Source organism: Lepeophtheirus salmonis, chromosome 7 (genome assembly GCF_016086655.4).
Source record: "Lepeophtheirus salmonis chromosome 7, UVic_Lsal_1.4, whole genome shotgun sequence".
Taxonomy (NCBI): Eukaryota; Metazoa; Arthropoda; class Copepoda; order Siphonostomatoida; family Caligidae; genus Lepeophtheirus; species Lepeophtheirus salmonis.
The window spans coordinates 21013123-21037698 of NC_052137.2; the positions used below are offsets into that span (position 1 = coordinate 21013123).

The window sequence follows — 24576 nt, forward strand, 5'->3', positions numbered from 1 at the left end:
ATATGCAAAACCCCTGTGAGATTTCTTTTATTTGATATCTAGTAAACCTTTTGAGAATAGTTGATTTCTGTCGAAAAGGGTCTCGTTTATTACAAGGCTTTAGAGGTCACGAAAATTGTATTAGAAAGGTAAAAGTTTTCAAACATAAGACAAAATAAAGGATTCTCCAAACAAGGGACACAATTGGTATCCTTGACTATAAATTTAACGTCCCATAAATTAAGAGGATATATTATTTAATGTAAATTACACAAAACATTTTCATGATCTATAAAGAGAAAAATTATGGCACATCAACACTTCTACTAAGAAAACCCGAGCAGAAACTTATTAATATTTGCTAAGACGTATCAACTCTTTTAAAATTTGTTAATGACCTGATATAAAATAAAAATTATTATAATTTAATGTAAGCACAAAAAATACATATATAAATATATATTTTTGTATTAATGATTGTTATTTGAAGTAGAGTCTTTATGAGAAGTAATTTCATTCAATTGGTGTGGGTTTTCATAATGCCAAGAATCAAGAAATCATTTCGTTATTATACACTTGACTAGTTCTGAGAGAAAAATAATAAGATTTTTTTTTTTTAAATTAAATTTGAAAAAGTGGGGAGGGGGGAAGAAAGAGAATAGTTAAAAGGAATCTGTCAAAGTTAAGAAGGGAGATTTCTTTTTTCTTTTTTCATTATTTGTAGTTGAATAGCCAAAGCAATTTTCTTGTTATTTTTTATTATTCATTCATTTTTGAAATAAAAATAAAGTAGAAATGACATATTCTACTTCTATATATTACATCTACAGATTTGTCAATATTATATGTACTTTATAATAAAATTATTGAATGTTCAACATTACAATCTATTTTTCAGTTCCTCCCATCTCGTCTTTGATTCTTGATGAGAAGGGTGTTGTCGTTCAAGGACAAATTGGACCTTTCAATGAATTATCAACGTTAGTCTTGACATGTGATGTCTTCGGAGGTAAGTGAAATAAATATATATATTAACTATTAGTTTATTTTAACCTATTAAGAAAATGACCATTAACAATGGATGGATGTCGTATAATATAAATTATTATAATTAGAACTACACTACGTTGAAAATAGGTCCGGCTAAAAGACTTATCAGAAATATGCATGTAAAAATATATCGATCTCTATAAATATATAATGGAATTTGTGTTTGTTTAATTTTTTATTTTTATTATTTTATACCCCAAACACAAAAAAATATTTTTAAGAGCACAGAGAAACTAAGTAGGGGGTTAAGTTATAAACCAAAAAGTTACTGGCGTCTCAAAAAAAGAACTATAAGAATAAGGACGTTTTAGTCAACGTCGAAATAAAATAAAAATATGGGCAAAATAAGAAATCGTTGTAAATTGCAGTTTTGTATTTTTCAGGTTCAAAAAAATAGATTTCCAACAGAATATTGGATTTGTAGAACAATAAAGTTTGTAGAAATCTGTCTTAAATACGCTTGCATAAAAATTTGACATATAAAAATAGATGTTTAACTGTAATATAATAATATTTTACACTTTTTTTTTATCAAATGTCAATTTTCAATTTTTAAGAAGAAATGTGACAAAACTAAGCGTTTTGACGATGGTATTTTAAACCTTAAAAAGTACAACATAGTATTATCACTTTCCAGAACATTTTATATAATAGTTTGAACCAGTTATCGATGGTTATTTTATCCAAGACACTATTTTCTATAACTTTTCTGGTTTTGCAAGTATGAGAAAAATCTCCCTTGGTTTGTTTCCCTTTCTTCAATCCCAATAAAAAGTTTATACTTTTTTTTTTTCAAAATTGGTACCAAACAAGTTGTTTGCAAACTTGGATTTGGCAATTTTTTGACCAAAAAAGAGCAGATATTTTTTTTCAGGCTGACATATGTTGGTATGTTATTTGAAGTTTACAACAACATTTTTTTTAAAATTCCTAATAATACATATACATATATATGTATTAATTATACAATCGCCATATCATTATAATGGTCACCCGTATCGAAGGGGTCTAAAAATTAAAAAGAAATAATATTCACCATTGTCAATGTGATTTCCCGCTCTCTATTTGGCCCGAGTGACCCTTTTCTAGTATTATCATTAAAAAAAAACCCTGCTGGTAATTACTTGGGTACTAGGTACTTTTACACTAAACTAATTTACATTTTACCATTTTGTCTTAAAGCCATTTTACCTCAAGGATATTTCGTCATAATACATAAATAACATATTGTTATTTTTGGTTGAAATTGATGTATAAATCAAAATAAGAAATTTGTATTAGTTTAAAAAAAATTGAATAGTTGTTATGAGGGAGGAGCAGTTATTTCCCCTTCTTTATCAGCCAGGATGTGTCAGAAGAAAAAGGGGTTGGCTGTAGTGAATGCAAACGACTGAGAGATTGGGGGAGCCACTCAAGGGCTGGGTCATAACAAACAGCCGACCGAGGCACAGAAAAAAACCATTTACTGCTTTTTATATTAATAAACATTATTTTGATTTAAAAAAAAAGGAAGATCAATTTCAATCAAAAATAAAGAGGTATAAATATCTGTTATTTATATATTATGCTGAATAATGCTACTCACGTGCAGGACTGAGTAGAGGGGAATACAATTCCGATCAGTCCTGTAGCATGGGATTTCCCTCGAAAGTGCTTCCATATTTTTGGAAGCGTTATGTGACTCATTCTTCTGCCGATGAATCACTTCTTGGGTGGCATAAGAACTACTTGAAATAAAAAGATAATCAAATAAAAGTTCAATGTATTCAGCTATCACGTTTAATTTGTCTGTTACGAAATATTAATTATCATAACACATTTTCTCAATATATATATAAACAACATTCCTCTTTGGGTTATTTAAATACAATACAAACCAACTAATAGTGCCTTCTAATGACAATTACAGAAAATGAATGCCTCAAATTGAGAAAGTATGAGTCTTTGAACACTTTTAGGTATTGCAAAAAATACCAAAATTTGTTTGCATATAATCCATTATTGAAAAAAAAAAAAAAATATTCTACGGCTACGAGATCCAAAATTTAAACAATTCTAAAATTAAAATAGAAAAATATAGACGGAGAGGGGGATGTAGAAAGAGACAGCGAGAAAGATAAATATATAGAAAGAGAGAAGGGAAAGGAGGTTTGATTTGTTCAACTGTTTTGGATTCTATGAGTGATAACACTAAAAATGTACTTATAAATATATACACGTACATATAAGATTTGTTTTGCCGACAACCAATTAAAAAAAAGGAAGGGCAGTTTAATAAAAATGAAGTCATCTCTCAACTTTTCTCTGTTAATGACAATGGTTGTTTTCCGTCTCTCCGGCAAATATGATCAATATGATTCATCAGTAACTTAAGTGGATTACAGGATTATTATGTGCTTCTGAAGGTTATTCGGAGTGATGGAATGATTCCCAAAAAGTTCCTGATTCCTTATCTTTAATATTTTAAATATAGTTAGAAATAAAATTTTGCTGTAAATTTATATTATTTACAATTGGTAAAATAAATATAGACACTTATAGTTATCATGATTAATAATATAATTTATTTAAAGCAGTTTAAAAACTATTTAACATGTGTTCATATTTTTAATTTAGCTAAAACAATCAATGGTTACTGCACTAGTTAAGCACTATAGAAATATGGTGCTTTGCAATAATAAGTTAGAGCTCTACTAGGGTGTGTATTGGGAAAACTGTTACGGTACAATGATTATACACATTTAGAAACGTTCAGTACTTTCGCAGATATGATACAACATGCATTAGATAAACAAAACATAATTCACTAAAAAGTCAATTCCTTTACCCACTGCATGTGTTTAGAACAACTTTCTATACGTTTCGTTTGTTTTCAATTTGTTGCTTCTTATTTTTCAAGCATTTTTTGATCATACATTATTCCATGAAGTTATACTACTAAAGTCATAAATTCACATCGTCGTTTCCTGCATCATGATGCAAATATTTTATTATTTTTTTATAACTTAGAGAAATCATATATAGTTAAATAATAGAAGAATAAGATATAAGAATCAAAATAGGATAATCGAAAATCCTTTTCCTGATTCAGTTTTCAGAAAAAAACATCTGATTTTTCTATTCTCGATTCTGATGTATCGTCCCATCACTAGTTATTTGTAATTAAAGTTATATAACTATAAATTACTCACGGGTATGAAAATATTCTGGTTAATGATCAATTACCTGCTTCAACGTAATTGTTTTACCTAAACTCCATTTATACTTTGTGTACTTTATAAAAATAACAGATTAATAGATATAATCTATTGATTTTTCAAACTTTGTCTCAAATCTCGGTCCTTTTTATCGATGTTTCTAAGAAAAATAAAAGTTTTTATATTTATAGTTTTAAGCGTTCTACATGTATTTCATCATTTTTTTTTGTTTTGTTTTGTTTTTGTCGAAGAAAAAGTATAACTTTAGTTTATCTGGTACACCAATAAATATCTGCTTGTGCTAAATGTGCAATTTTTGCTGCAACATATGTATATACATACTACATATCTTATCTTACCATTTGTAATAGCATGAACTTCCTTAAGACAAGCACAATACTGATATAATTACATATCATTCTATATATATATTTTTCCATCATTTCTATAATGGTTTTGCATGAGTAAAGACATCCAAAAATAAATGAAGACATTTCTACATATATTATGTTATAAGTAAATACATTCATATATTGACCTCATTATTTTTATTATTCACAATTAAATATGACTGTTTTTATATCGAAACTCTAATAAAAGTAAAAAAAATATATAAAAATTCGACAACAACAAGTATTTACAATTTTTTTAATTATAAAGTTAAAAGTAAGACTAAAAAGTCAAACTTAATTATACAAAATGTATTTAAAATCTATATTTATACTTTGTATCAAGTAGCAATTTTCGTAGGGAAAGTTCAATAACTTTATTTCATTTCAATGACTTATTAACTAGAATAATGAGTATATTGAATGATTTAATCTTTTTATACAAAAGTAGAATAAAATACAAAAAAAAAAAAATTCATTAAGATATACTCAAAACGTCGTGCTTATTAATATTGGGGATGAGTTTTCCCAAGGATGAACTGGACTTAAGATGAATTTGCTTCGAGATCGAAAGTTAAGTGGCCAAAGTAGTAAAAGTGAGGGGTGGAACTGTAGTAATCAACCATAAGAGGGTGGAACTTTTGTAGAGAAAAAACACAGTTTTGTGATTAGAAATAAACAACGGTTTGTGCTATTTGTCCTTTGATTCTTACGTTTATTTTTAATTTTTACATACCGACAAGACATGTTTTATGCATTACAGGAAAATTACAGAGCACTTAAGATGCGTATCTAAATGTATGACTAAAGGATGAATATATTCTTTAAAAAATTGAGTAAAGGTTTTTTAAGTGGCTAATCAATATGAAATATATAAAAGCACTAATAATATTTATATATACACTATATAAAAACTCATAAATCAAATTAATATTGCCGAATGCAACAATTTATTAGCTCATTATTTGCTATGGTTATATTGTTTAAGTAATCTAGAAGAGAGTTTATATGTAAAAGAATAGAACCTTAAGCATAGTCTTAAAAAACTATTACGTATTTATTTTAATTTTAGTTTAGTTGTGAAGAAATGCATGTAAAGGGGATTGAAAATAGTGATATAACAAATTCATTTTTAAAACATCACAAATTCATTTTTGAAACATCAAAAAAGCTGGGACAACAAATTTACATACGGTTTAAATTGAATATATAATGACATCCTTTATGCTAAAAAAAATAACAGACTTTTTGTAGTTTTTTTCTTTTAGATATTGGATTAAACTGATTTTGACTAGTGAAAAATATTTTCTGTAATGGTCAGTTTTATTATTGTTTTTACGGTAACACAAATACTGTTTAAATCTTTGATTCTTTTTCTATTTTGTGGTATAATTTATCAACGTTCAAAATATTGAGGATAAATTTGAAATGTCGTAACGTTCAGAACAAAGAATTCAAGCATTGTTGCATTTGTCGCCGAATGATTTATTCTTTTTTATTATATATATATATATATCTGTTTCATTAGGATTTGTTACATTTTTTTTGCGCAACTTTTACTTCAAAAATAAAGGGACAAAATCAATTTTGGAAGTTAGCCAAAACATCCCATCTATAAAATATTGTTTTTTGACTAATAAATACTTGTTCACTTCTGAGCAAAATATTTTTCAAGACCAGAACACAGATAAGGGAAAGAGAAGTTGAAAAATCGGCTGCGGACCAAAAAATATATTACGCCTTTACCTCGCTAATACAAAAATTATCCATGTATTTTGTTGTCAGGCTGTCGATACCCTCCTCTAAATTGATACGTCATGGTTATTTCATAAATTATTCCTTCTGATAAATAAACGAAGTAATAACTGTTTCTAAAAAGATAGGAATACAATTTCTTGTTGATCCATTGTTGTATATATATATACATACATATATTGGCCATCTTATTATTTCTATGAAGACATTTTGGCTATCACATATGTAGAATACAAATGTATGTCTATGCTTTTAACAAAATATTACTAAGCAATATTAAAATTCAGTATCGAATAAAATAAGATTTTAATGTTATTAAATATAAATATATTTAATTTATTTTAAAAGTTATAGAGAAATAATATGGCAGTTAGTTAGGAGATAAATAGCAGTTGGTATGCTTGACTTATTTGGCTAACCATCAGTTGATTTCCGAACGAGTTTTTTCTTCTTTTTTTTAAGGAAAGGTTGCGTGATGAAATAAAGGTAACGAAGCGACAAAGTAAATGTTTATGTTCATGGGATAATACGGCTGAACAAGGTTATTGTTAGTTTTGTATATTTATTGGATCCAGTACTATCTTAAGACGTGTCCTTTCAGGCCTTAAGACTGTCGGTCTTTCAGACTGTCAGTATTAGAACTGATTATAAAAAGAATAAATGTATAAATATTTAGTGACGTCATCAAAGATTGAACTTTATCAGTTTTTGGACTGATTTGCAGGACTGAACTGAATTGGACCATAGTCTTCAGTCCTAAATAAGGCTCTTTTCCTTTCATGGTTTATATATTGTTGGCAGAAATCTATTCTCGTTGTTTGTTCTGACTTTTCTAACTAAAGGTGTTGAATACTTGTAAATAAAGTGTCGGTAATTCCAGAGCCTTTATACATATATACTGATCCAAAACTGTATTTCCAACAATATTCACCTGTTTGGGACCATCCTCTGGGTTTTCAGTATAGTGTTTACCATGTTGAGGGTAAGTGTTGGATGCATCACAGGACTAGAAAATCTTAATACCACCCCTTGCTGGTTTAGATAGTATATATTGAGTTAAACTTTTATACCATCGAAATGGAAATAACTAATCTTCAATAGTGATACATTCATGTGGTTTGTAGGATCTCTAAAAATTTTTATTTAGTAAAATCCAAAGATATCTTATTGGTGCAGCTTTATTAGTTAGAGCACGCTCTACACACATGCTTTTGTTGTCAAATCTAATAACTTGGAGCATCTCCAAGCGGTCACGAGACGTAGTTGTACGTATAAGAGGTTGAGCATCTATTTTTCAAATATTTTCAAGAGTTTCTTAATTATTTCGATGTTCACCTGCAGCAATAAGAATGCCAAAAATATATTGAGCTCAACATTAGTAAATGGCTCGAATGGTGTTAGTTTTTGCTGTTCAGAGTCATTGGGATATCTTACGATGAGGCTAGTATTAAAAGCTTAAAAAATTCTTCTATCTTTTCGTTTTTTTAGACATAAAGAGCTATTTTCTGTAAATAAGTTGGTGTTAGCTGCAGACCCACCTCTTTGTCAAACAATGTTACATAATCTTGTTTGCATCTTAGGCACTAGATTTTTTAGCCATTCCGTTTCATGCTTCAGGATCCAAGTTGAACTTTGATTTTGAGATACAATAGTACCAAGTACAATACTTTCCTCCCAGTGATATCATTCTTCATGTTCTATCGAACATCAAAAGGAACAAAAAATAATATTTTTTAGCAAAAAAATATAATTAAACATTGAAGAAAAAAGAACAACTAGTTCAATCTAAATATATGTGGGTACAATTGTGCCCATGCTGCTAGTTAAGAGTGAAAAATTATGCAGCCTGACAAAGGTTAAATTCAAACTATTAGGAAAGTTACAGCCTATTGTGTTAAAATACAATTTTTAGAAAAACTAATGATGACTATCATAATCTTCAAATAGATTTCCACAATATGATTATCATATTGTATTAAATTTCGACATATCTAAGTCAAACTAGCTCTAGTTTCCCCTATCTGTATAGATAGATATCTAATAATACGTGCATGTACACTAATCTGAATGTCATTTTGCCGAATGACCACTTTGACAAACAGAAATATTTTGCCGAAAAAAAATTATAAATATATTTTAGTATGATTCATGCTGCAATAAAATTATAAAATTACAATAATATATTCATGTTACTCGGTTTTCGACGTTTGGATTGTTTGGTTGAATATTTTCCGTATTATTTTTTTTTTTCGTAGAAACTTGTGTTCCTTCTGTAGTGAAAGCTTCTTATCCAATAACAAAACCAACTTAATTATTATAGTTAGAGACGATAATTAATTAGCAAACACTTAATCATAAAATTCGGGGCAGATAATTAAACATTTTATCTTTCTTTATTTTGAATTGATTAGGGTAAATGGCTTTTGGCAATTCTAAATATATTTCTAGTAACATTAAAACAGGAATCTTTAAAATATGTGAGTGAGTTAATAAAATGAATAGCTCTGCCCCATCACTTTTTGAAAAAACGATAAGAAGGGAAGTTAGTTAATTACAAATGATGTTGTCTTCAATTATATGACTTCACTAATATAACCCCCCACCATACCCAATTATAATTAGTTCTACTCTGACTCCTACCTAACATAGATCAGCGTAATTATAATTTTTTTTTCTTCAAATTGTTGGTTAGATATTTTTTGTTTTGTTTTGTTTAGGAGCACTCCTTGTAGAACTATAATCTTTTCAAGGGTAGACGTGCCACCCAGTTTTAAAAGGGCGTTAGAATAATAGCGTATTAAAGATTTTTTAATTGCATTAACTGTTAAATTATGTCACAATAATGAACACAATATTTATATGAACAAGTACATACGCCGAGCAATGTGTATATTACATATTCACATGTACTTATTTAGGACTATATTTCTAATCTACGTTATTGTTGCTATAATAAACAAACTGACTCTTTAAGTGAGACTAATCCATTTATATAAGGTTTGATGCATGCATATGTATTTATTAATCTTCAAGCCACGTCACATTATTATTATTAGTATCTTTTCATAATACATTTTATGTACAGCCTTTCATGTATGTTCAAATATGAACGTTCAATTTGCACTAATAATTTTAATATAAAAAATATGACGTCTCAAGATTTTTTATATTTTATATTCATCATTTTCTCTATGACATCCATAAATGGTCATTTCCATAAATTGGTTTTCTTTCTCTCTCTCTCTCTCTTTTCGTTATTCGTCTCCTCTCATTTACTTACATAAATATTATACATTCATAAATGATATTAATTAAATTATATTTCTTAATACGAAAATAACGATCCTTTATCACTAATGTTCATATATATATTGAACTACTATAATTATTAATAGGATGGCCTACGAGTAAAGTGACATGGTGGAGAAATGGTGAACTTCTTGACGACACTTATGAAGAAATAGCACCAGGAAAGTCACGCAATACAATGAAAGTGGAATTTTTGAAACGTGAGGATATTTCTGCGGAGTTCACTTGTTTGGGTAACAACAATAATGCTACACAGCCTGTGACAACTACAGTTTCTTTGACATTAAATTGTAAGTACATTTACTCCAAAGAGGCTTCCTGTCTGATCATACCCTCACTTGTCAACGAAAATAAGGGTCATACTTTAAAAAGTCTACTGTAATGTATGATACATTTACGATGAATAACTATCGTTAAAGTGAGTTAGTGTATTTTCCCTTCTCAGTCCTTTGAGTAATGTATCGAATATTTGCATCTGTATAGGTTAATTATATTGACCTCAAGATCTCTAAATTTCAAATGTTGATATTTACTTTTGCATTTTTAGATACTCGACATAAATCAAATAAACATGTTAATCTTAAAAAATAAAAACCACGAATCCACAGAGTATTCATATTTTACAAATTGATAACAGCCGCAAATTTCTAAATGTTTGTAGTCCAATTTCTTAAATTCGACATGTTTAAATATGATTCCACCAATTTCAATATTGATATTTGACATTTGCATACGCATATCAACATTTTTAGATATTCAATACTCAATAAAATAGAAGGATCCAAGTTTTTTCGATATAATCATCCCCAAAATAGTTATTTATTCCACCAAAACTACATCCAATTATTTTTTTATTCTATTTTGACAAATCCCATGCGTCAAAAATAATTGAAATTTCGGATATACTGTAATTTTTTTTTTTAAAATGAAAAAGTAAATTCGCTGATTTTTGCTCACGAGTGCTGGTATTTTCATGTTCAGATCGGGAACTTTTCAGATCAACTTTTTTTTTATGTTGGTACGAACATTTATTTACTTTAATCTATTGTTATCTCTTAATATCTAGTACGACCTTTGGATGTCAAATTACTCTGGGATGTGGATCCAATGTCTTCAAACAGTGAATATGAGTTAAATTGTAAAACCATTGGAGCGCAGCCCTCTGCACATATATCATGGTGGCTCAATGGGGATATCAGCCTTAAATCCTTTGACAATAAAGTATGTAAATAATAATACCTCTTTTTATTTAAGGGATATGCAAATTGTGCATTTTTTTCCCTTGAAGCTCCCAAATATAACATTCTGACAATGTGAAATTAAATTATATATTCAATTATTAAAAGAGTGTACATTTTTTCGAATGAAAAAAAACCAACATATTACTTAATATGTCAGTAAAAATAAATATATATACATACAGTTTCTCAGCTTTATCTACTTAGAGCATATGCATAACCTAACATACAAATTTGGAGATTTAATTTGAAGCCATTTTGAAGTAATTTAGTAATTATATATAAATATATATTTATATAATGTACTCATAAAATAATATACCATCGAATACTAATGTTAGTCGTCTATTAAATCAGTAACACACAAAACTTTAATTATTTTATTGGTTTTTCCATCTAGGTTAATTGAGCTCCTTTTTCTTTTTCTATTAACCATTTGGTTAATATTTTTTCTAAATAATCTAATTCGAGATGTTAACTATCTTTGTTTTTACTAATTGTTTAAGAATGATAAATGTGTATTTTTTAATTTAGTTGTGAGGAAAAGATACTTAGGGTAAGATATTAATTGTTTTAAAGAGGCTTAAATATCTTTAAAGAAGTCTAAGTATATTTATAAAAACAGATAAGGAAATATTTGTTTAGACGGTAAAAAATATTATTAAGCCCTTTCCTTCAGAGAAATTAAAAGGAAATAAGTAAATTAACTCGCAAATAACATTTTATGAATATAACACATGCATTTTTATATTAGTGTAGTCTATTAATATTTGTCATCTAGGTTATTGTCTATCTGTGGAAAACTCCGTTTTCACAACAAATGTGTGTAGCTAAACATGTGTACTTTTATAATGTAATGCATGTTACGGCGAGTTACCCCATCTATCGTGTGTGTGTACACGTATTAACTTTTGTTAGTTGATAAAAATAAATTTCCATATGAGCAACTCTTCTCACAAAATCATATATATATATATTATGTAAGCGGATAAAGGCAAGGCAGATGTGGTAATCTGCCTGGACTTTAGATGAGGTTTAGCAGAGTGAATGTGTAGTTAAAGTTCAGAGCCCTATATAAAAAGATAAGAAAATTTAAAGTACGTACCTATAGTATTAAAACAAAGTTCTTAAACGGCTAATAACTCCGAACAATGCTGGGTATTCCCTCTAGTACTAAATATTTTGGAATTTAGAACTTTGAAAATTTGGGTACATATTTTTTTAGGAAAAATCGTCATTATTCACTTTGTGAACTATTAAAAATAAGTTACAGCCCACTTTATATCAAATTTATGTAAATTTTTTATGCCTACAAACTATTTAAACTCAGCACGAATGTGGCTCATTACTTGCTTATAATTTATATAATGATTATACAATAAAACTAATCACGCAAAAAGTCAAATTTGAGTCATTTGAGGAGTTATAAATGTAAGCCCAACAATGACGTACTAAGAGTAGAATTGAAGATCAACATTCCTCCTTCTCATAGCTACTCGCAGCTAATCTCATAATATATCATGACAGCTGACCTACTCTCCTCCAAAAATAGTTTTCAAATTGTCTGGGTTACCATATTGATTTTCTGTTTCTTTTTTTTAGGGGGAGGAGAGGACTAACGGCAATTTTTATTTTGTACAACTATTACTATTATATTTTAATTCAATTTCCTCGTTTTCCCGGAATTTTTTTCTAGTGTTAGACTAGCGATAGTTGGTTAAAAGATGTATTTACATTTTTGGAAAAATAGATTATACTTAATTTGAACAATGATAACAACAGATATGAAATGCCACCAAATATTGGCATCAGTGGGTGCGGATTTGTGCGTCTCTGCCTTATAAAATCAGCTAAAGATAACCTGTAAGGTTACTTTCGGATGAAAAAAAAGTTAATGAGGATGGGATAAACTTCATCATAAGCCTGGATCTGGTGGAATTTTGAAAAACAACATTGTAATTAAGGCGCAATCATTTTAAGTATCCATATGTACGCATCGAAGTTGGCTTTGGCACACTCCACAGTCCCTAAGATGGTACGGAAGGAGTGTAGAAAGTCATTTATAAAATGATATAGGGTAATTTTGGCTCCAGCCTTTAAATGTATCTTTCTCCGACGTTGCCCAAGGTTACTTAACAATCCTACGTGATCCTCTGTTATACAAGTGATTTTTTTAAATGAAAAAACTTGGAAGGTCAATCCATTTCACAACAAAGGAAACGATATGTACTGACAATAGATGGGAAAATTGTTGAATCGGCTCGTACTCTTACTACCACTAAACATCCTGCAAGACTCATATCACTGGAATTTGTAGCTCTAAACGACCATGCCCTGTCACTAATCTGGTTTTCCAAACGCTTACCACCTTAATAGCGTCGAATATATAGAAATATAGAGATAAAAGTTCCTTGCTTGGGTGTGCATGATTGGCATGGATTACGTACTGCAGCAGGACGAGCCCCTACACACAAGTCCAATATAAAATAAAAATACCTGAAGGAAAATGAAACTTTTCAATACAAAAAAATTGGCCCACTGTACTCAGGACTCCATCCCCTGGGCTATAGTTTTTGGTCACATATCCAGTCCAAGGCCTGAAATTCAATTAGTCCATTATTGGTACTTGCAATCCGATAAGAGCCCGTTCTTGAGACAAACGTGAATATTTTTTTAATCAATGTAATAGATTATTTTTTGTGATGAATGTGTCAAAATTTATCAGTGAAGAAAGAGTGTTGTTATCAATTATGAAATTCAATTAAAAGTGTATACTTTTCAATGCAACACCCAGTAACAAAAAAAAATTCTCCTTCACAGAAGATATTATTGGATTACCATCAGGATAAAAATAAATACCATAACTCAACATCATTAATTTTTAGTACTGTAGAAGAGACTGGGAACAGTTGAAACACGTTTTATTAAATTACTGGAAGATTATTCGAATTAGAAATACCAAAACTTTAGCACAACAAACTTACATTTTTGTACAAAAAGTGAAACTTATTAAAATACCCTTATAGTAAGTAGTAGTACCTTATAGTCTGTCATTATCATTTGAATTATAATTTCCCAATCTACCCTACGCTCGAGTCATAGAATTGACTTTAACCTCATGTCGGCATCTGAAATGATTGTCCTATTGAATTGTTTTTGTTTTTTCAATTAGGGTTATTGATTTTTGAAAAATATCTTTCGTTTTTATGGGAATCTGCGTATTGGATACTTTATATTCAAAGTTGGACTGAATCTTGTGAAATCATGATCAAGTAAGCAGAAAAAAAGGGGGACACAATAAAAAGACAAGAAATGAAAATAGAATTATCTCATTGTATAGTGTACATTGAGAAAAAAAAATACAAGGAAAAGAGGAAAATAAAGACATGAGATGTATTCCTTCCTAATTATAGTGTTCCTCTTACTTTCAATAATATATGTATGTAGCTACAAAATAATGTCAAAGAAAGAGAAAGAAAATAAGGCATTAGTATTCTTGTCAACTAACAAGGAGTTCCTTTCTATGGTATGTAGTACATACATATTATTTCTGTTGCTCTAATACACAAAAGATAAAGCAAAAAGAATATACCAATTACATACATTGTAAATGTATTTTTTGTACTCAAAGAAAAAGAAGAATGTCACCAAAATAAAGTACTTTAAAAATCTTGGGTAATCTTAGAATAGTATAACAGTCTCATTTATAAATCATGTTCAAATTAATATTAGCACACCATTCTTTTCTTCTTTTTTTGGGGGGAGGGAGGATAAAACTTCAGTTGAAACAAAAAGGGTAAGATAAAAAGTTATTTAAAAACTTTTTTCCTATGATACGTGAGTATAAAAAGCTATCTTAGCCCAAATTTATTAATTTTATTCAAAATTTCAATAGGTTTGCGTGTCTTAAAGTTTTTAAAGATTTTATATGGGAGATTGGAAAAAGTCAACTCCCTAAAAAACTTGTAATTTACTCAGTGAAAATAATGAAGGATATTTTTATAGTAGGATCAGGATTCAGAAAGAAGTAATCAAATTAAAGTCCTTTATAGATCAAAACCATTTTTGAATACAGAAAAATATTAAAAAAATTAATGTTCTAATAATTGATTAGATGGCGTTGCACTGATTAAGTATATGTAGATTCATATATAGTATTACAATTACTTTATTTCACCTAGGAAGTCTCCTTGAAGTCCTTGTAAGTTATGCATATTTCCTTCTCTAGGAATGACTGAGAAGTGAACCTACTCACATTGAGTTCAAGAGAATAACTTTTCCTGAGCTCATTGTCCATTGAGCTACGTCATTCCATTATAACCATTATTTTCATTTGAAGAAATGTATTTAAATATATATGTGTTTTTAAAAGTCAAACCTCAGCTTGTGATTCATAATATCTAATCACTTTTAAGTTTTTAATCAACAATATTTTTTTTAAAGTCAGCTATCACCCATCATTAAGGGATTTGAGAAACATTTTGTAAAGCTCATATCTTATTATATAAATCAAGCAGATAATATGTAATATTTCCCCAGTGTGACATAGTATGTCATAATTAATGTCGTTAGAACTGTGATATTTTCTTCGCAGCTGGAATCAAATATTATACAAATCATTAACAATTAGTTGTATATCTCTTTCTTGAAGATGGGTTTGTGGAGAAAGTCCTATAGCTATTTGCATAAGTTAATCTTTTCTCAAAATGATTTAAAGCAAATCTAAAAACTTGCCAAGATGCTCGTACTTAAATATATATTATCTACCTATAAAGTTCAAAGATTTTTCACGGCTGCATAATTCTACAGATTTTGCTACTTTTTTGTAGATGTTGCATTAAGTATATAACATCCTTTAGAAAATGTCACTTCTCCTAATTACTTTGCAAACTAATGTGGAAACACTAATGATAAAAATTAGCTCTCTAGTTTTAATTACAGAAGGTCAAAAGTATCTTTTATTTTTAATCCGATTACCTTCTACAATTTTAAAAGAGCCGCTTTCTTATTACTTTTGCATAAAATCAGTAGAAATATACTTATAATACAACAACTAACAGAAAAAAAAATATAAAACCAAGGCAACTTCATTAGAACTTATGCACGCATAGAAATAAGATTTTATTTTCATAGGGATTGCAACTTTTCTTTATCTTATATTCAAAATTGATTTTTTTTTTCCTTTTACAGCATAGTTACAAATTAAAATTGTCGTTCTTTTTTTTGTTTATTTCTTCATATTTTTTTTTTATAAAATAGCACATTGTCGATTTAATGTAACATACTTTTAAAGAATTAGATCATTATTTAATGGGAGCACTACGTAATTCATTCATCTTCTTTTTCATTGAAACCATTGTTTGTCATGTATTTTGTCCTTTCTATATTTTTACTATGTCATTTTTTATCCCCAAGTTATAAATTATTGAGTAGGAAGACTAAAATAGAATTCACATTTATTCAAAATTTCGGACTGAACCACAACAAAATGAGAAATTAAAAAAATATTCGTTATTCATTTTTTTAATTTTCATTTCTATTCATATCGAACCTCTCCAGCAATTCGTGGGATCTAGATAGGAGCCTCTCCAGACTAGTTAGTACGCAAGAGTTATTCCATCTTATAGAGAATAAAAAACATTTTAATAATTAAGTATTCACTTTTGAAGTGAAATCTATGTGTAGGCGATAACATTACAAACCACTTTATTTCTGAACCCTCAAAAGCTCAGTGGTCATGTGCATAATGTTTACTACTTTTGAGGAATCCCAAAACAGATGTCTTGAAGTCTCTTAACTAGACTAACAAAATGTGCTGTCTCTCTCTCTGTATCTTTGGCTCTCGATTTATTTGTAAAAAGGGTTGAAGTAGTCATCCTGTTGTGGACTCACTTTTCTTTTGAGTCCATAAAAGGGTTTCAAAATATTTTTTTTTTTTTTGAGTTTTTCAATACCTCTTCTCACGGTTTTACAGCCTAATCGAAGGAAGCGTTTACGCACCAAATCAGCCTAGGAACACACCATTTGGCTTTCCGTGGCTTTCTTGCAGATACTTGAAATAGAAATGGCTTCTAACGCCAATTTTTTATTCTTTTAATATGTAAGAAGTATGACATCTGTGAACTTCCTCCACAATTGTCGAATGGCTGAACGTACTGATGCTTTGAAGAATTTATCTTTAGTGTTCAACCTATGGTTGAACTTCAATGATTCGTCTACACCTAGCATAAGAAGAACAAAGTCCACAATTGATTTCCATGAATTGGTCATTTGCTTTAAGTAAGTACTAACCCTACTTGAAGACTTAAACAGCTCAGCAGGACCCATAAAAATTCTATCGTTGATTGGAAACCCAGTATTTCTTTTAAAATTGTCTTTCAAGCATTTTGCACAGAAATCCAAACAGCTTCTGAGGCTGATCATCATGTGGACGTTTAAAGATGTCCATACGGTTTCTATATTTTTTAGACCTATGCCCCACGATGAAATTGGAGCATACTGGCAGCTTTTTGAAATATAAACTCGCTTTGAACCCTATATAAATTTTTCCTGGATGATCTGTATTTTGTCTATAATTTTCTTCGAATAAGGAGTATACTTAAGTAAGTGGAATACTTGGAGTAGTGCGACTGCATCCCATATTTTTACCCTATCTAATTTACGATGCCTATTGTACCACGACATAGTACTAGAGATAGATTCTAGGACTCTCTTTACGTTAATATTAATGCAACTGGAGCATCCTCTTTTGTTATTGCAACTCCAAGAAAAGTTGATCTACTAGAGAACTTCAATAACGGAAAATATATATTTTTAAAGGTTCTTCCTGTGAAAATAAAACTTCCGTCTTGCTGGTATTCATCACTGTATCCGAGGGCTCTCAAAATGTTTCAAGGTTCCCAAACACCGCTCTCATATACGAAATTATCTCCTTCAGAGTTCCTGTGCAGTAAACAATTAAGTCATCCGCGTAAAATATAGCCATAGTTGGCATTTCGTTTTTAGAGATAGAACGTAGGGCTTCATATAAATAGTGCAATACTGTAAGGAAAAGGGTTGGAGACAAAGGATCTCCTTCCCTGCTTGCTTGAGTTATCTCGAAATAATCTTACCCAGACAAAGAGCTAAGTTTAGAAGAAGAGTATCTTATTATATAGCTGCTATCATATGAATAATTTTCAGGGGGAACCCTAATCTTTTTACCTGAGACAGTATATATTTATGGGAGATGGAGTCGAAGGCCTTTTGAAAGTCCACAAGCATCATTGTGGACCTTCCAAAGTGATGCCTTATCTATATCAATAGCGTCTTGGATCGACCTTGGTATGTCTTCTGCTCATCTTCCTTTCATAAAGAAGGACTGGCTTTGTTATGGCCTAATGCGTTCAATTTGATTATTTTCTTTCCTTATACAAACGATTGATTCTTGGTATTCCTAAGCTTTATTTTTTCAAGTACAAGTAATTCCTCCTCCCATTTAGTGTTTGTTTTCATTTCTTCATATTTGCAGTTATTTACTCTTCTAAGAGTTTAATGAATGTAATAGTAATATAATACTCTTAATAAAGTGCAAAAAAATATTTGAGAGGAGTTTTAATTTCTGTAAATGTATGTGTATATTTTTTTTAATTTCTACGCACTATTAATTTTTATATACTTCATGTATATATAACTCTACATAATATACAAGATTTTTAATTGTATACTCCACTCACTATTGTTGGCATAGAAAAGCTTCAGTCACTTGCTTTTTCAAATAATATATGTACTATTGGGAAATTGGAAAAGAAAACTTTTAAATATGTAACCAAATCCTACTCAGAGTTTTGAGCTCCTTTTTATCAATTTTGAAGTTGATGAAGTTATATCCTAAATGATACTCTTCTGATGGGGTCGCTATCGATATTTATTATACTATTTGGTATATTCGGAGTCGGCTTCTTTGGTCTTTCCACTTTGGGTGGCGACTCTTAAGAACCGTTTAATCCTCCGATATATCTTTCCGTTTCCCTTATAAATTTTACATGTTCGTGATTTCCGTGGAATTACTCTTCCAACTTTGTCCTTTAATTTTGTAATTGGGTTTTGTACTTGGACTTTACTTTATATTATTCATTTCATTAAATTATTAGAATAGATGTCGTAATATGATTTTGATTTTTAACATATATCTTCCACCGTCTTTTTAATATTGTTATTGTTTTCTTCATTGTTATTTTATCTGTAGGGACCTTTTTTGAAGGTCTTGACCATGAACAATTTGATAAGGTTCACACTCACGCAGTGTATTTCTATATTCTAATCATTCATCTCTGAATTAATATGAATTTAAATTTCTAGACCTATATTTGTCGAGGAGATTCTTCATGTTTTTCACTGCCGCTTCAGTATATTGTCTACTTTACCCTCAATTTCTAATAATCTTATTTTTATATGAATGGTTTTATCCATTTTGGCTTCAAACTCTGAGATTATTTATCTATTAATGACAAAATCTCCTCCGTTTTATAATTAAATTTTTCAGCAACTTCCCTTATTGTCTTCATACTCCTATTAATTTTGAAGTTATTTGGAGTCTCCTACATTAATATATCATTGACATATTTTATTTGTGCATCAAATAATTTTAATTGTGCTTCTTTAGATCTCTGGACTTCGGTTAATTTGCTCTCCTTAATAGACGTCATCCTTTACATTTCTTGAAAATAGGTATCTCAGATCTAACGATGCTTAGATATGATTTTTATGTACTACCACCTGTGCCCTGTAATGATGGGTCTAACGTTCTCTAATTAAGTGACAATATCTTACACAATTTTAAGAAATTGTAATATACCTGTATTTTATTGTCATTTATACGAAAGTTATATATATTATTAATATATATCTTCCTTCTCTCAAAATGTATTTTAATTCAAAAAATAGATGGTTTAATACGAAATATCCTCCATTATTATAAAATTTAATTCAAAGAACAGTTTTAGACGACAGTTGAAAAAATAATAATATTAAAGTCCATTACCAAAAACGGAGAGAAAAGGAAAAAAAAATGACTAATGAATAGAATGACATTAACATTTATATACAAATGAATTTCAATTTTATATTATATTTTTTTTTATTTTTTGTTAATTCTAAAATTGTGCTGTTACATAAACATAGTCTTCATATCAGTTCACACTATAGGTGGTACACAAAAAGTGTATGGAAAGTTATTATCCTTGTTTATATAAGATTTTTTCTTATTAATACAAATATTGTTATTCAAATTAAAAACTGATAGTCATTTTGGCTCCCTACTTAAAAAATATAATATTAAAGTTGCCTTTAAAATCTATTTTAATAATAAATAACAAATTTTTATCATGATTGTTATTTAAAAATTGTTGACATAAATGTATGCAATACAAAAACATATATTTGGGATAATCCTAATTATCAATTTTGTTCTTGCATAATATTATAAAAATTATGTCATTATTTTCTTTTATGAAGTGAACACTTGATATATTAATTCATTGTTTAACGTTATAGAATAAATTAGATATTTAATGACAATATCAAACAAAATAGTATGTTTCTCAATTTAACTTTTTATATATGTCTTAATACTCCAACAAAAATTCACTCAATCCTCAAAGAGAACCAAAACAAAAAACGAACAATATGTTACAAATGAACATTTCAACAAATAAAATAAAAAACAGTTTCAAAGTTTTTGTATTTCATTTAATGTATTACTTCTTTTTTAAAAGATGTAACATTTGTCAGGTTAAATTAAACTGCAAAATAAAAATATTTTGCAAAAAGGGTTAATTGCGAAAACAAAAGTACTGGTAACTCATTTTTTTTTTTTTTTTTTGAGTGTTGATGAAATAAACAGTGTTGACCCTTTAGAAAATAATTTAATTAAAAAGTGTAAATTAGAACGTTAATAAAAACTAAATTAGTATGTTGAAAAAGGTAATATTTGATACAATTACCTTAGTAAATGATATATTTTAATATTTGTACTACCTTAATATATTATTCCATTGGAATAGAGTGTATACCTTGCAGCTTATTCATATACCTATTAGAACTTCTTTATATCTTTCTTTTTTTCATAGTCATTTATCCTCTTTTGTTGATCTTTTTCAAGATCCAATGACCATGTGCACACATATGTATATACAACATAGATGGTTATAAAATATGTACATGAATGTATATATTATAATGTCTCCTTTAGTAAAAAAGCATAAAAAATTAATGTGAAAGTACGATAATACATAAACACATGGAAACTAATAAACAAAAAGATTTAAACCTATGTAGTTTATATACGAAAAAAACGAGGATTTTTTTATTGAAAATAAATATATATAAAATATCTTTTTACGACTTAGTGTGTATGTAGAAAGAAAAATAGGCAATAAACGAGAGCATTAACTCAGTAAAATTATAAATATATATATAAGTCTGGTTAAAGTCCCGAAAACACATAGATACTTTTATCCATAAATATGTATGTACACTTACATATTTATTTATTGACACTTATTGAAGTAAAAAGAAGAAGAAGGATACACTTTTCAAAATGATTTCCTAAAATACATATTTACAAGTCACTATTATTTGCATAGTGGGTACTCAAAGCTTGCAGTAGCATTTAAATACGACTGTATCTCTTTATTTTTAATTACGAGGTTTCACAACAGCTGTAGCAAAATAAACCAGATTTTTTTAATACCATGTCTTTAAATGTAAAACTGTTGCAGCGATATCCTATAGATCATCTCCATCCGGACTGCCTAAACATCAAGGAGTCCATTAAGGAGCCCCCTCTCATATAGCCAAGGAGAACCAAGACTTATGCCGCAACAATATTTATCACTTCTCCTGCCATGACTTCTACCCTCCAGACTTTGCAGTTTGGAGCTAATTGAATAGAATGTCTGCCTCAACTCTTATCCAAATTTGGATTCGCTCTGTGACAGTATTATACGTCATTCATTGTCAAGAGCTGTCAATCTGTTCGTGGCGTGTAAAGGCCCGTGTTGCATGCAAAAGAGGACATATTTCATAAAAAATATAGTATTTAAAGATATCCCAAATTGGTTTTGAGTTGTCTTTTATTAATTCCATAAAATCATGTTTTTCGTAATTTAGTCAAGTTTTGGGTCCCCACTCTGTATATAAAATTTGCTGTGTACGGATTGAATAAATAATTACTCTTTTTTTTTCTTAGGTGTCAGATGATGGAAATGTAACGTTGAGCACTCTCAAGTTCAAACCAAGTATGCAGGATCATGGACGTATTTTAAGTTGTAGAGCCGAAAATACTTTGCTCTCAGATTCGTCCATAACTGACGAAAGGGAACTTATAGTCTATTATTCCCCTGAAGTGGAACTATCCCTTGGATCATCTCTCAATCCTAATGAAATCAAAGAAGGAGATGATGTTTATTTTGAATGTAAAGTAAAGGCATTTCCAAGAGCTACCAAAATTGATTGGCAAAAAGATGTAAGTAAAATATTTGCATAAATATAGAGTTTTTTATAAGCTTTTTTGTAAAATGATGTATATAAATATACTTTAAACTAAGAGGAGTCTAATTGAGATACATAAAAGCACTTGTTGCAACATTTAACAGGAGGTGCATTCAAAAAAATTAATCAAATTTCTTATTCACCTCCAAGGGAATTAGTAATTGCAAAACAAATAGTAAAGATATTACTTAATATTGAAAACGATTAATTAAAAAGTGAGCATCAAAAGGAGAAATGATTAACATGTCAATTTACATTCATAAAGGAAAATATACATCCGAAGGAGAAAAATTAGGTTTATATGTATTGAAAAATGATTAAAAACAACAGAATAAACTCCTTAAAATGAAACTTATATTCAAGAGTATTTACTGCTTTGAGCCATATATTTCTCAAGATGTTTATTTTCAAATCAAAAACTTTATTGTTTAATATTTAAAATGTATATCTTTTTAAATTAGTTGAATGTGTATTTTTTTTTAAACTTGATTTTAAGGATAAGTCAGGAGTTTAACTTTTTATCTACAAAGAATAAATTACAGTAGTACTCTTAAGTCCTAGTTTTATTATATTACGATTTTTTAGGAATTTTTCAATAAAATCTACAATTTACATACGTACAAAAATAATAAAATATAAGTTTATAGGATTGACAGTCTCGAAATGTTCGTTATACCGGAAGGATAAATTACACGGACTGATCAAGATATTGATGTAATTAGAATATAACTCCATATTTATATACAAGACGTAAAGATCAAATTGGTACTTGCGTTAGGGGGTGATTTTGTTATGATGCAGCTGTCTGATGGCGTTTCTTTTTTTGCTAGTAGACACGTTGTTTTATCAAAAAGTTTTGGTGAAGTTTTGGACCTCATGGTGACAGCTGCTCCAGATATAAAATAATTAAATTTACAGAGGAGAAGCAGTGTTTTTGTCCACAACACCATGAATATTTCAATTCAGGAGATCTCAAATGTGACTGGCATCCCTATCCGGACTGTGAAAAAGATTCGTTAGTCTTTTTGGAAACTGATGATCCCAGATCCTTCATTAGCCTCAAAGGGAGTGAGCTCCGCTATGCCTTCATTTGGAGAAAAAATATTGCCCCCACCAGTCCGGTTCTTAATCCGATGTATTGTTTTGTTTTGACCTCTGTTAAGTCTAAAATAAATCGAACATTTCATTCCTCAAAGAATATCTTACCGGGTGCGGCGAAAAAATCTTCATACTTTGTTTTTGCTACATAAATCAAAGTTATTGTGAATGGGGTAAAATTGTTCCGGTCAAACACCAAAATGAACAAAAAAACTAGATCCTTTTAAATGTCTTAGAAGTTGAGAAAATGCTATTTGAATGTGACTAACGAATTCTGGTCCGCGCACTTTTGGATAGCGGCAAGAAACCAACGGAGATTGAATTGTTGCCATGGGTCCAGACTAACTACCTGGACATGAATGTGGTGTTCCAGTACAATGGTGCGCTTGGACAAACCTTCAAAAAGGCCCATAAATGGTTGGAGGACAACTTTCCTTTCGGGCGAAAAAAAAATATGGTCCCCTTACTCATCAGATGCCAACTCATTGGACTTCAATATTTGAACCCTTGTAGAGTCCAAGGCCTACAGCGTATGTCAACATCGACAACCTCAAGGATAACGTTAACCAGTACTTGGATCCCATGTCTGAGAACTACAACTGCAATGGGTACAAGTCCTTCCGTGGCGACCCGGAAGCTATCATTGCTTCCAAGGGGAGCTACATCGATGATTAGGGTAGCTAAGACATCATATTAGTTATTTTTATTTTATTGACAAATAAACGGACTATTAAAACTGATTGCTGAAATCCATCTTGATAAAGTTCTAGATTGAAAGTGAAAAGATTTTATCGCCGCGCCCAGTATTGCTTCCTTTAAGAAAACAATGACTGATAATCCAAAGAACTACCTCTTGACTGCCTTCTGGGCCAGGATCCAGGCGATGATTGATGTTGGAGTCAAGTACATCAAATGACCTCTTTTTTAACATTCATGTATACAATTCAAGGTAATTTTCAATTAAATACGTCGAAAAATGTGCCCTCTGTGACAGTTTAAAGATTATAACGATTTGATCTTAGCACCCTG

General features: G+C 29.4%; 1 protein-coding gene across 8 annotated transcripts in view; it reads left to right on the forward strand.

Moving 5' to 3' along the window:
* The window catches only part of LOC121121727 (cell adhesion molecule Dscam1), a 414757-nt gene that overhangs the window by 319764 nt on the left and 70417 nt on the right, over positions 1-24576 (forward strand). For all 8 annotated transcript variants that reach the window (XM_071889819.1, XM_071889818.1, XM_071889821.1 and 5 more), the window contains 4 exons: positions 878-988; positions 9766-9969; positions 10746-10900; positions 22148-22423. In XM_071889819.1, the coding sequence (XP_071745920.1) occupies positions 878-988; positions 9766-9969; positions 10746-10900; positions 22148-22423 (746 nt within the window). The remainder of the gene's footprint in view (positions 1-877; positions 989-9765; positions 9970-10745; positions 10901-22147; positions 22424-24576) is intronic.